Source organism: Phalacrocorax carbo, chromosome 2 (genome assembly GCF_963921805.1).
Source record: "Phalacrocorax carbo chromosome 2, bPhaCar2.1, whole genome shotgun sequence".
NCBI lineage: Eukaryota > Metazoa > Chordata > Aves > Suliformes > Phalacrocoracidae > Phalacrocorax > Phalacrocorax carbo.
The window spans coordinates 1,413,934-1,427,365 of record NC_087514.1 but is presented as its reverse complement, the minus strand read 5'-3'; the positions used below and the strand labels follow the sequence as shown (position 1 = coordinate 1,427,365).

General features: G+C 57.4%; 3 protein-coding genes across 3 annotated transcripts; all 3 read right to left on the bottom strand.

Annotated features, from left to right (window-relative positions):
- Nucleotides 1-2,883: 2,883 nt before the first annotated feature.
- LOC135312259 (feather keratin 1-like) lies at nucleotides 2,884-3,208 on the bottom strand. The gene has a single exon (XM_064445403.1). The coding sequence runs from the start codon at nucleotides 3,190-3,192 to the stop codon at nucleotides 2,884-2,886; it is 309 nt and encodes a 102-aa protein (XP_064301473.1). The 5' UTR covers nucleotides 3,193-3,208.
- Nucleotides 3,209-6,248: 3,040 nt separating this feature from the next.
- Nucleotides 6,249-6,573, bottom strand: LOC135312258 (feather keratin 1-like). The gene has a single exon (XM_064445402.1). It carries the CDS (start codon nucleotides 6,555-6,557, stop codon nucleotides 6,249-6,251), a length of 309 nt encoding a protein of 102 aa, XP_064301472.1. The 5' UTR covers nucleotides 6,558-6,573.
- Nucleotides 6,574-9,584: 3,011 nt separating this feature from the next.
- LOC135312257 (feather keratin 1-like) lies at nucleotides 9,585-9,909 on the bottom strand. Its single transcript, XM_064445401.1, has one exon. It carries the CDS (start codon nucleotides 9,891-9,893, stop codon nucleotides 9,585-9,587), a length of 309 nt encoding a protein of 102 aa, XP_064301471.1. The 5' UTR covers nucleotides 9,894-9,909.
- Nucleotides 9,910-13,432: the final 3,523 nt, after the last annotated feature.

The following is a 13,432-nucleotide window of genomic DNA, read 5'->3' as shown; positions in this document are numbered from 1 at the left end:
ACGGACAGGCTAAGGAAGCATGGATTAGATGAGAGGAGAGGGAGGCAGATTGAGAGCTGGCTGAATGGCGGAGCTCCGAGGGTGGTGATCAATGGGGCAGAGTCTGGTTGGAGGCCGATAACTAGCATTGTTCCCCAGGGTCCAGTTCTATTCAATGACCTGAACAAAGGGATAGATTGTACCCTCAGCAAGTTTGCTGACGATACCAAACTGGGAGGAGTGGGTGATACGGCAGGAGGCTGTGCTGCCATCCAACGAGACCTGGACAGGCTGGAGAGCTGGGTCAAGGGGAACCTGATGAAGTTCAACAAGAGCAAGTGTAGGGTCCTGCACATGGGGAGGAAGGACTCCATGCACCGGCACAGCTTGGGGGTGACCTGCTGGAAAGTGGCTCTGCTGAGAAGGCCCTGGCAGTGCTGGTGGAGAGCAGGGTGACCCTGAGCCAGCACCGTGCCCTTGTGGCCAAGAAGGCCAAGGGTATCGTGGGCTGCATGAAAAGGAGTATGGCCAGCAGGGCGAGGGAGGTTATCCTCCCCCTGTACTCTGCCCTAGTGAGGCCTCGTCTGGAGTGTTGTGTCCCGTTCTTGGCCCCCCAGAGGAAGAAGGCCAGGGAACTGCTTGAGCAAGTCCATCGGAGAGGTACCAAGATGATGGGGGGACTGGAGCACCCCTCTTATGAGGAAAGGCTGAGAGACGTGGGTTTGTTCAGCCTGGAGAAGAGAAGACTGAGGGGGGAACTCATCAATACTTACAAATATCTGAAGGGTGAGTGTCAGGAGGATTGGGCCGGACTGTTTTCAGTGGTGGGTGCCCAAGGACAGGCCAAGGTTGCAGTGGGCACAAGTTGGAAGGCAGGAAGTTCCATTTAAACACGAGATAAAACTTTGTTCCTGTGCGGGTGGCAGAGCAGTGGAACAGGCTTCCCAGAGAGGCTGTGGAGTCTCCTTCCCTGGAGACATTCAAACCCTGCCTGGACGAGGTCCTTGCTTGCTGCTGTAGGTGTGCCTGGTCAAGCAGGGGGGATGGACAAGATGCTCTCCAGAGGTCCCTTCCAACCCATAGCATTGTGTGATTCTGTGATTCTTGCAGTCCGCAGGGACATCACCTGACTGCCATGATTTTTCAAATATCCACCCCTCTACTCTGCTCTTGTGAGACCCCACCTGGAGAACTGCATCCAGCTCTGGAGCCGCTAATACAGAAAGGACGTGGACCTGTTGGAACAGGTCCAGAGGCGGGCCCCAGAAATGATCTGAGGGCTGGAGCACCTCTCCTATGAGGATAGGCTGAGAGAGCTGTTGAGCGTGGAGACAGAAAGGCAGCGGGGAGACCTTCTTGCGGCCTTCCAGTACTTGAAGGGGGACCATAGGAGAGATGGGGGCTACCTCTTTAGCAAGGCTCGATGTGACAGGACAAGGGGTAATAGTTTTAAACTAAAGGACGGTAGATTTAGACTGGATATAAGGGAAAAAATGTTTTACTGTGAGCGTGGTGAAACACAGAATCACAGAATCCCAGAATCCCAGGTTGGAAGGGAGCTCAGGGATCATGTAGTCCAAGCTTTCTAGGAAGAGCACAGCCTAGACAAGATGGCCCAGCAGGCTGTGCAGCCAAATCTTGAAAGTGTCCAATGTGGCGGAAGAGGTTGCCCAGAGAGGTGGTGGATGCTCCATCCCTAGAAACATTCAAGGTCAGGTTGGAGAGGGCTCTGAGCAAGCGGATCTAGTGGAAGATGTCCGTGCTCACTGCAGGGGGTTTAGACTGGTTGCCCACTAATGTCCCTTCCAACCTAAACCGTTCTATGATTCTATGATTCCATGATTGTAATGGGAGTGTCTGGGCAACTACATGATCCAGTTCCCTTCAGGACTCTGGGACGCATCTCACCAGGTGCCATAGCCTTGTGTATGTTCAGGTTCCTCAGGTGGTCAGAAACCTGATCTTCCCTTACAGTGGGAGGGTCTTGCGCCGCCTTGTGCCCATTTGCGGTGCATGTCATCGGGAGGGGTGAGGAGAGAGGTTACGAGTGAAGCCTGAGGCAAAAAAGGGCTTGAGTAGCTCATCCCTCTCCTGGTGTGTTGCTCCTAGGTCACCCTTCTTGTTCATCGGGGGAGGTACGCTCTCTTTAACCTTCCTTTTCTGGTTGACATAGCCGTAGAAGAAGCCCTTCCTGTTATTGTTCAGCATGCCTTGTTGTGCCAAAGCCTTTGTTTGAGCCAGTGGTTGGCTGTGGTCACACTCTGGAAGCCCCCCCTCCAGGTGCCAGTCTGTGTTGATATTGGCTGTGGTGGCACAATCCCGCGGAGAGATCTAGTGACCCTTCTCCACCCACCCCGCTGGCCTCTTGAGCCCTGGCTTTGTGCTGTGTAGAGTTGGAGGAGGCTTGGGAGAAGAAGGGAAGAGGAGACCTCACAGGCTGGGATGCAGGAGCACTTTATTGATGGACAAAAGAGAGCGAAAAGGCAGGATGAGCAAGTGGAAGGGAAGTGGTCTGAGGTGCAAGTCTAGCGACCATCAGCCGAGGTGCCGTGTGCGAGAGAGGACCTTGCCAGAGCAGCAAGAACTTCCTGCCGCACAATGGGAGCAGCACGCCGGAGGTCCCCGGTGGTCTATGGCTTGTGAGCAAGTGATTGGAGCGGGCAGTACTGGAGACAGTAGAAGGGGTGATGCAAGGAAGGAAGTGGGAGAAGAGGAGGAGGTGCGTGGGCCGTGTGCCCAGGCAGGCTGGGTTGGCCCCTCTCCCGCTTCCTTGCTTGGTGCCTTGAGAGGAGGAGCCGTGGAGGGCATGTCCACGTGGCAGCAAGAGCCCGGAGGTGCATCCTCAGTCGATGCCCTGGCTTGCAGGGTGCGTGCTGTTGGTGTCAGGGGTGGTGGTCAGGGCCCTTAGCAGGGGTAGCAGCCCCTTCCGCCGCCGTAGCAGCCCAGGCCTCCAAAGCCGTAGCCATAGCCAAATCCACCGGAGGAGACGGGCACTCCCTGGGAGCCGAGGATGTTGCCCACGGCAGCCGAAGAGGAGGATCCGACGGCGGTGTTCTGTGGGAAGGAGCTGAGGATGGGTCCTGGCAGGGTGACCATCACGGTGGAGGGCTGGATGACGACGCGGGAGTCCTCGCACTGCCTGACACAGGGCTCGTTGCAGCTGTTAGCCAGCGGGGTGGGTCCGCAGGGGCGGCAGAGGTCGTAGCAGGCCATGTGTGTGGTGTGGAGGGTCCCTGGAAGAGAGGGTGTTGAGAAAGCGTAGGGGCGTGGGGGTGTGAGGGGTGTGGGGGTGTGAGGTGGGGGTGCAACAGCAGGAGGACAAGGGAGGGTGGAGGTGTGTTGTGTGGCTGTGGGGAGCGTGGGTGTGGGGAGGTGTCGGCTGCTGAGTTGGGGGCAGAGCGTGCTGGAAGAGCCAGGCCAGGTGGGGCAAGGGAAGAATGGGAAGGAGGGGAAGGGGGTTCAGACTCACCTCGTTGACGTTGGAGGAGAAGGTGTGAGGAGCGTGTGTGAGGGAGAGAGGCATGGGGCCAGCTTTTATGGTGGTCGGCGAGGGGCGGGGCAGCCTTTGCGCATGACGGTGTTTTGCAGCAAGCGGCTGTTGCATGCCACAGGCTGGCAAGTCATGAGGTGGGGTGTGTTTTTCTTCCTGCAGTTGTACACTTTCATGTGCTCTTCTTGAGGACGTGTGCCCTTGGCCCTGGCGGCAGCTTTTAAGTGAGAGTATTAGAAGCCAAAGTCTTGGTGTTGATGGTGAGTGTCAGGGCGGGCAGAAGACGAGACCAAATTGTAGGAGAAGCGGGGTGACATCAGTGAGGTCACGGCGTGGCACTCGTGTGGTTTATTTTGCGGGTGCATTGTGAAGCGGGGGCCCCCTTTCCTCGCAGCCGTGGAAGGCTGGTCTGTTCTTTGAGGTGTGCCGGGCATGAGGCGCTGCCCGTTGCATGGCCTTTGTTCCCTGCTGACCTTGCTGCCAGGTGACTGAGGCTGTGTTTAGGCCTGGCCTAAAGCCACAGCTGTGTGTGCTCTGTGTGTGTCGTGTTGCCCCTCTTGCTTGTGAGGTTGTAGGTGGGAGAAAGGAGGCTGCCTGTTTGTGGTTGTGGCCCGTCGGTGCCGTCCGTGGGGCTGTGAGTGGGAGCAGGCAGAGGAGGGCGGCTTGCGGGAGCAGGATGTTGCCCTGGCAGCCCACGTCCAGAGCTGGCAAGCCCTGTGGTGGGGGCAGCCCTGCCACACTCCCCAAAGGCTTGTGTTGGCCCCTCCGTTGCGCTTCCCTTAGCTGGGGCTGGTCTGTTTGATGCAGCCTGGGCTCAGGCGTGACTCTTGTGCTTGCTCTGGGGAGCCTCGTAAGCGCAGGTGAATTTGTGGGGATCCCAGGAGAGCGTGGAGAGGCAGAGGCAGAGCGGCAGGCAGGGTAGCCTGGTGATGCAGGGCCTTTGGGGTCTGTCTTTGGGGTGAGGCCACTTCTCTGCACCGTGTTTGACGGGCAGAAAGAGGATTTGTAGCTCGCAGAGGGCACTGGAGGCGAGCATGCTGTACGTGGGTGCCATTCAAAGGCTGTGGTGGTGTTGGAGGATTGGCAGAGGGTTGAGGACTGGCGAGGCCTGCCCCGACTGAGCCGATGTGAGTGTTTAGGAGGCTGTTTAGGAGCACCTCTCCTATGAGGATAGGCTGAGAGAGTTGTAGTTGTTGAGCGTGGAGACAGAAAGGCAGCGGGGAGACCTTCTTGCGGCCTTCCAGTACTTGAAGGGGGACCATAGGAGAGATGGGGGCTACCTCTTTAGCAAGGCCCGATGTGACAGGACAAGGGGTAATAGTTTTAAACTAAAGGACGGTAGATTTAGACTGGATATAAGGGAAGAAATGTTTTACTGTGAGCGTGGTGAAACACAGAATCCCAGAATCCCGGAATCCCAGGTTGGAAGGGAGCTCAGGGATCATGTAGTCCAAGCTTTCTAGGAAGAGCACAGCCTAGACAAGATGGCCCAGCAGGCTGTGCAGCCGAATCTTGAAAGTGTCCAATGTGGCGGAAGAGGTTGCCCAGAGAGGTGGTGGATGCTCCATCCCTAGAAACATTCAAGGTCAGGTTGGAGAGGGCTCTGAGCAAGCGGGTCTAGTGGAAGATGTCCGTGCTCACTGCAGGGGGTTTAGACTGGTTGCCCACTAATGTCCCTTCCAACCTAAACCGTTCTATGATTCTATGATTCCATGATTGTAATGGGAGTGTCTGGGCAACTACATGATCCAGTTCCCTTCAGGACTCTGGGATGCATCTCACCAGGTGCCATAGCCTTGTGTATGTTCAGGTTCCTCAGGTGGTCAGAAACCTGATCTTCCCTTACAGTGGGAGGGTCTTGAGCCGCCTTGTGCCCATCTTGCGGTGCATGTTGTCGGGAGGGGTGAGAAGAGAGGTTACGAGTGAAGCCTGAGGCAAAAAAGGGCTTGAGTAGCTCATCCCTCTCCTGGTGTGTTGCTCCTAGGTCACCCTTCTTGTTCATCAGGGGAGGTACGCTCTCTTTAACCTTCCTTTTCTGGTTGACATAGCCGTAGAAGAAGCCCTTCCTGTTATTCTTCTGCATGCCTTGTTGTGCCAAAGCCTTTGTTTGAGCCAGTGGTTGGCTGTTGTCACACTCTGGAAACGCCCCCGGCCAGGTGCCAGTCTGTGTTGATATTGGCTGTGGTGGCACAATCCCGCGGAGAGATCTAGTGACCCTTCTCCACCCACCCCGCTGGCCTCTTGAGCCCTGGCTTTGTGCTGGGTGAGGTTGGAGGAACCTTGGGAGAAGAAGGGAAGAGGAGACCTCACAGGCTGGGATGCAGGAGCACTTTATTGATGGACAAAAGAGAGCGAAAAGGCAGGATGAGCAAGTGGAAGGGAAGCGGTCTGAGGTGCAAGTCTAGCGACCATCAGCCGAGGTGCCGTGTGCGAGAGAGGACCTTGCCAGAGCAGCAAGAACTTCCTGCCGCACAGTGGGAGCAGCACGCCGGAGGTCCCCGGTGGTTTATGGTTTGTGAGCAAGTGATTGGAGCGGGCAGTACTGGAGATAGCAGAAGGGGTGATGCAAGGAAGGAAGTGGGAGAAGAGGAGGAGGTGCGTGGGCCGTGTGCCCAGGCAGGCTGGGTTGGCCCATTGCCTGCTTCCTTGCTTGGTGCCCTGAGAGGAGGAGCCGTGGAGGGCAGGTCCACGTGGCAGCAAGAGCCCGGAGGTGCATCCTCAGTCGATGCCCTGGCTTGAAGGGTGCGTTGGTTGGTATCAGGGGTGGTGGTCAGGGCCCTTAGCAGGAGTAGCAGCCCCTTCCGCCGCCGTAGCAGCCCAGGCCTCCAAAGCCGTAGCCATAGCCAAATCCACCGGAGGAGACGGGCACTCCCTGGGAGCCGAGGATGTTGCCCACGGCAGCCGAAGAGGAGGATCCGACGGCGGTGTTCTGTGGGAAGGAGCTGAGGATGGGTCCTGGCAGGGTGACCAGCACGGCGGGAGGCTGGATGACGACGCGGGAGTCCTCGCACTGCCTGACACAGGGCTCGTTGCAGCTGTTAGCCAGCGGGGTGGGTCCGCAGGGGCGGCAGAGGTCGTAGCAGGCCATGTGTGTGGTGTGGAGGGTCCCTGGCAGAGAGGGTGTTGAGAAAGCGTAGGGGTGTGGTGGTGCGAGGGGTGAGGGGGTGCAACAGTAGGAGGACAAGGGAGCGTGGAAGCGTGTTGTGTGGCTGTGGGGAGCGTGGGTGTGGGGAGGTTTCGGCTGCTGAGTTGGGGGCAGAGCGTGCTGGAAGAGCCAGGCCAGGTGGGGCAGGGGAAGAATGGGAAGGAGGGGAAGGGGGTTCAGACTCACCTCGTTGACGTTGGAGGAGAAGGTGTGAGGAGCGTGTGTGAGGGAGAGAGGCATGGGGCCAGCTTTTATGGTGGTCGGCGAGGGGCGGGGCAGCCTTTGCGCATGACGGTGTTTTGCAGCAAGCGGCTGTTGCATGCCACAGGCTGGCAAGTCATGAGGTGGGGTGTGTTTTTCTTCCTGCAGTTGTACACTTTCATGTGCTCTTCTTGAGGACGTGTGCCCTTGGCCCTGGCGGCAGCTTTTAAGTGAGAGTATTAGAAGCCAAAGTCTTGGTGTTGATGGTGAGTGTCAGGGCGGGCAGAAGACGAGACCAAATTGTAGGAGAAGCGGGGTGACATCAGTGAGGTCACGGCGTGGCACTCGTGTGGTTTATTTTGCGGGTGCATTGTGAAGCGGGGGCCCCCTTTCCTCGCAGCCGTGGAAGGCTGGTCTGTTCTTTGAGGTGTGCCGGGCATGAGGCGCTGCCCGTTGCATGGCCTTTGTTCCCTGCTGACCTTGCTGCCAGGTGACTGAGGCTGTGTTTAGGCCTGGCCTAAAGCCACAGCTGTGTGTGCTCTGTGTCGTGTTGCCCCTCTTGCTTGTGAGGTTGTAGGTGGGAGAAAGGAGGCTGCCTGTTTGTGGTTGTGGCCTGTCGGTGCCGTCCGTGGGGTTGTGAGTGGGAGCAGGCAGAGGAGGGCGGCTTGCGGGAGCAGGATGTTGCCCTGGCAGCCCACGTCCAGAGCTGGCAAGCCCTGTGGTGGGGGGAGCCCTGCCACACTCCCCAAAGGCTTGTGTTGGCCCCTCCGTTGCGCTTCCCTTAGCTGGGGCTGGTCTGTTTGATGCAGCCTGGGCTCAGGCGTGACTCCGTGCTTGCTCTGGGGAACCTCGTAAGCGCAGGTGAATTTGTGGGGATCCCAGGAGAGTGTGGAGAGGCAGAGGCAGAGCGGCAGGCAGGGTAGCCTGGTGATGCAGGGCCTTTGGGGTCTGTCTTTGGGGTGAGGCCACTTCTCTGCACCGTGTTTGACGGGCAGAAAGAGGATTTGTAGCTCGCAGAGGGCACTGGAGGCAAGCATGCTGTACGTGGGTGCCATTCAAAGGCTGTGGCGGTGGTGGAGGATTGGCAGAGGGTTGAGGACTGGCGAGGCCTGCCCCGACTGAGCCGATGTGAGTGTTTAGGGGGCTGTTTAGGAGCACCTCTCCTATGAGGATAGGCTGAGAGAGTTGTAGTTGTTGAGCGTGGAGACAGAAAGGCAGCGGGGAGACCTTCTTGCGGCCTTCCAGTACTTGAAGGGGGACCATAGGAGAGATGGGGGCTACCTCTTTAGCAAGGCCCGATGTGACAGGACAAGGGGTAATAGTTTTAAACTAAAGGACGGTAGATTTAGACTGGATATAAGGGAAAAAATATTTTACTGTGAGCGTGGTGAAACACAGAATCACAGAATCCCGGAATTCCAGGTTGGAAGGGAGCTCAGGGATCATGTAGTCCAAGCTTTCTAGGAAGAGCACAGCCTAGACAAGATGGCCCAGCAGGCTGTGCAGCCAAATCTTGAAAGTGTCCAATGTGGCGGAAGAGGTTGCCCAGAGAGGTGGTGGATGCTCCATCCCTAGAAACATTCAAGGTCAGGTTGGAGAGGGCTCTGAGCAAGCGGGTCTAGTGGAAGATGTCCGTGCTCACTGCAGGGGGTTTAGACTGGTTGCCCACTAATGTCCCTTCCAACCTAAACCGTTCTATGATTCTATGATTCCATGATTGTAATGGGAGTGTCTGGGCAACTACATGATCCAGTTCCCTTCAGGTCTCTGGGACGCATCTCACCAGGTGCCATAGCCTTGTGTATGTTCAGGTTCCTCAGGTGGTCAGAAACCTGATCTTCCCTTACAGTGGGAGGGTCTTGAGCCGCCTTGTGCCCATCTTGCGGTGCATGTTGTCGGGAGGGGTGAGGAGAGAGGTTACGAGTGAAGCCTGAGGCAAAAAAGGGCTTGAGTAGCTCATCCCTCTCCTGGTGTGTTGCTCCTAGGTCACCCTTCTTGTTCATCAGGGGAGGTACGCTCTCTTTAACCTTCCTTTTCTGGTTGACATAGCTGTAGAAGCCCTTCCTGTTATTTTTCTGCATGCCTTGTTGTGCCAAAGCCTTTGTTTGAGCTAGTGGTTGGCTGGTGTCACACTCTGGAAGCCCCCCTGCCAGGTGCCAGTCTGTGTTGATATTGGCTGTGGTGGCACAATCCCGCGGAGAGATCTAGTGACCCTTCTCCACCCACCCCGCTGGCCTCTTGAGCCCTGGCTTTGTGCTGGGTAGAGTTGGAGGAGGCTTGGGAGAAGAAGGGAAGAGGAGACCTCACAGGCTGGGATGCAGGAGCACTTTATTGATGGAAAAAAGAGAGCGAAAAGGCAGGATGAGCAAGTGGAAGGGAAGTGGTCTGAGGTGCAAGTCTAGCGACCATCAGCCAAGGTGCCGTGTGCGAGAGAGGACCTTGCCAGAGCAGCAAGAACTTCCTGCCGCACAGTGGGAGCAGCACGCCGGAGGTCCCCGGTGGTCTATGGCTTGTGATTGGAGCGGGCAGTACTGGAGACAGTAGAAGGGGTGATGCAAGGAAGGAAGTGGGAGAAGAGGAGGAGGTGCGTGGGCCGTGTGTCCAGGCAGGCTGGGTTGGCCCCTCTCCCGCTTCCTTGCTTGGTGCCTTGAGAGGAGGAGCCGTGGAGGGCATGTCCACGTGGCAGCAAGAGCCCGGAGGTGCATCCTCAGTCGATGCCCTGGCTTGCAGGGTGTGTGCTGTTGGTATCAGGGGTGGTGGTCAGGGCCCTTAGCAGGGGTAGCACCCCCTTCCGCCGCCGTAGCAGCCCAGGCCTCCAAAGCCATAGCCATAGCCAAATCCACCGGAGGAGACGGGCACTCCCTGGGAGCCGAGGATGTTGCCCACGGCAGCCGAAGAGGAGGATCCGACGGCGGTGTTCTGTGGGAAGGAGCTGAGGATGGGTCCTGGCAGGGTGACCAGCACGGTGGAGGGCTGGATGACGACGCGGGAGTCCTCGCACTGCCTGACACAGGGCTCGTTGCAGCTGTTAGCCAGCGGGGTGGGTCCGCAGGGGCGGCAGAGGTCGTAGCAGGCCATGTGTGTGGTGTGGAGGGTCCCTGGAAGAGAGGGTGTTGAGAAAGCGTAGGGGCGTGGGGGTGCGAGGGGTGTGGTGGTGTGAGGTGGGGGTGCAACAGCAGGAGGACAAGGGAGCGTGGAAGCGTGTTGTGTGGCTGTGGGGAGCGTGGGTGTGGGGAGGTTTCGGCTGCTGAGTTGGGGGCAGAGCGTGCTGGAAGAGCCAGGCCAGGTGGGGCAAGGGAAGAATGGAAGGAGGGGAAGGGGGTTCAGACTCACCTCGTTGACGTTGGAGGAGAAGGTGTGAGGAGCGTGTGTGAGGGAGAGAGGCATGGGGCCAGCTTTTATGGTGGTCGGCGAGGGGCGGGGCAGCCTTTGCGCATGACGGTGTTTTGCAGCAAGCGGCTGTTGCATGCCACAGGCTGGCAAGTCATGAGGTGGGGTGTGTTTTTCTTCCTGCAGTTGTACACTTTCATGTGCTCTTCTTGAGGACGTGTCCCCTTGGCCCTGGCGGCAGCTTTTAAGTGAGAGTATTAGAAGCCAAAGTCTTGGTGTTGATGGTGAGTGTCAGGGCGGGCAGAAGACGAGACCAAATTGTAGGAGAAGCGGGGTGACATCAGTGAGGTCACGGCGTGGCACTCGTGTGGTTTATTTTGCGGGTGCATTGTGAAGCGGGGGCCCCCTTTCCTCGCAGCCGTGGAAGGCTGGTCTGTTCTTTGAGGTGTGCCGGGCATGAGGCGCTGCCCGTTGCATGGCCTTTGTTCCCTGCTGACCTTGCTGCCAGGTGACTGAGGCTGTGTTTAGGCCTGGCCTAAAGCCACAGCTGTGTGTGCTCTGTGTGTGTCGTGTTGCCCCTCTTGCTTGTGAGGTTGTAGGTGGGAGAAAGGAGGCTGCCTGTTTGTGGTTGTGGCCCGTCGGTGCTGTCCGTGGGGGTGTGAGTGGGAGCAGGCAGAGGAGGGCGGCTTGCAGGAGCAGGATGTTACCCTGGCAGCCCACGTCCAGAGCTGGCAAGCCCTGTGGTGGGGGGAGCCCTGCCACGCTCCCCAAAGGCTTGTGTTGGCCCCTCCGTTGCGCTTCCCTTAGCTGGGGCTGGTCTGTTTGATGCAGCCTGGGCTCAGGCGTGACTCTTGTGCTTTCTCTGGGGAGCCTCGTAAGCGCAGGTGAATTTGTGGGGATCCCAGGAGAGTGTGGAGAGGCAGAGGCAGAGCGGCAGGCAGGGTAGCCTGGTGATGCAGGGCCTTTGGGGTCTGTCTTTGGGGTGAGGCCACTTCTCTGCACCGTGTTTGACGGGCAGAAAGAGGATTTGTAGCTCGCAGAGGGCACTGGAGGCAAGCATGCTGTACGTGGGTGCCATTCAAAGGCTGTGGCGGTGGTGGAGGATTGGCAGAGGGTTGAGGACTGGCGAGGCCTGCCCCGACTGAGCCAATGTGAGTGTTTAGGAGGCTGTTTGTCAGGCGAGCAGTGCTTGTTGCTGTGGATGGCAAAAGGGTCTGATGGCAAAGGGGCTGGCTACTTGGGAGGCGTCTAGGGACATTGTGAGGTCTTCATAGATGGATCGGGGAAGACCAGACCCACGTGGATGTCATTCTGGCAAGGTGTGTCTAGGATCCCAAGAAGGGCTTCTTCTAATACTTTGGCAGTAAAAGGAAGAGTGGGGAAAGTATGGGCCTGCTGCTGAACGAGGTGTGGGCCCTGGTGACGCAGGATGCAGGGAAGGCAGAGTTATTGAATGCTGCCTTTGCTTCAGCCTTTATTGCTAAGTCTGGCCCTGAGGCATCCCAGTCCCCAGAGGTGATAGAGAAAATCTGGAGAAAGGAAAACTTCCCCTTTGGTTGAGGTGGATTGGGTTAGAGATCACCTAGGCAAACTGGGTCCTTGCAGATTCATGACCGCCGACAGAAAGCACCCACAAGTGCTGAAGGAGCTGGCGGATGTTCTTGCCAAGCCACTCTCCATCATCTTTGAAAGGTCATGGAGAACAGGAGAGGTTCCCGAGGACTGGAGGGCAGCCGATGTCATTCCAATCTTCAAAAAGGTCAAGATGGAAGACCCGGGAAACTATAGCACAGTCAACCTGACCTCCATCCTCAGAAAGGTGAAGGAAGAGTGTGTTCTGGAGGTCATCGCCAAGCATGCAGTGGAGAAGAGGGTTATCAGAAGGAGGTAACATGGATTCACCAAGGAAGATCATGCTTGACCAAGCTGATAGCCTTCTATGATGGCGTGGGAGAGCAGTGGCTGTTGTTTACCTTGTCTTCAGCCAAGTGCTCGACGCTGTCTCCCATAACATCCTCACGGACAGGCTAAGGAAGCATGGATTAGATGAGAGGAGAGGGAGGCAGATTGAGAGCTGGCTGAATGGCGGAGCTCCGAGGGTGGTGATCAATGGGGCAGAGTCTGGTTGGAGGCCGATAACTAGCATTGTTCCCCAGGGTCCAGTTCTATTCAATGACCTGAACAAAGGGATAGATTGTACCCTCAGCAAGTTTGCTGACGATACCAAACTGGGAGGAGTGGGTGATACGGCAGGAGGCTGTGCTGCCATCCAACGAGACCTGGACAGGCTGGAGAGCTGGGTCAAGGGGAACCTGATGAAGTTCAACAAGAGCAAGTGTAGGGTCCTGCACATGGGGAGGAAGGACTCCATGCACCGGCACAGCTTGGGGGTGACCTGCTGGAAAGTGGCTCTGCTGAGAAGGCCCTGGCAGTGCTGGTGGAGAGCAGGGTGACCCTGAGCCAGCACCGTGCCCTTGTGGCCAAGAAGGCCAAGGGTATCGTGGGCTGCATGAAAAGGAGTATGGCCAGCAGGGCGAGGGAGGTTATCCTCCCCCTGTACTCTGCCCTAGTGAGGCCTCGTCTGGAGTGTTGTGTCCCGTTCTTGGCCCCCCAGAGGAAGAAGGCCAGGGAACTGCTTGAGCAAGTCCATCGGAGAGGTACCAAGATGATGGGGGGACTGGAGCACCCCTCTTATGAGGAAAGGCTGAGAGACGTGGGTTTGTTCAGCCTGGAGAAGAGAAGACTGAGGGGGGAACTCATCAATACTTACAAATATCTGAAGGGTGAGTGTCAGGAGGATTGGGCCGGACTGTTTTCAGTGGTGGGTGCCCAAGGACAGGCCAAGGTTGCAGTGGGCACAAGTTGGAAGGCAGGAAGTTCCATTTAAACACGAGATAAAACTTTGTTCCTGTGCGGGTGGCAGAGCAGTGGAACAGGCTTCCCAGAGAGGCTGTGGAGTCTCCTTCCCTGGAGACATTCAAACCCTGCCTGGACGAGGTCCTTGCTTGCTGCTGTAGGTGTGCCTGGTCAAGCAGGGGGGATGGACAAGATGCTCTCCAGAGGTCCCTTCCAACCCATAGCATTGTGTGATTCTGTGATTCTTGCAGTCCGCAGGGACATCACCTGACTGCCATGATTTTTCAAATATCCACCCCTCTACTCTGCTCTTGTGAGACCCCACCTGGAGAACTGCATCCAGCTCTGGAGCCGCTAATACAGAAAGGACGTGGACCTGTTGGAACAGGTCCAGAGGCGGGCCCCAGAAATGATCTGAGGGCTGGAGCACC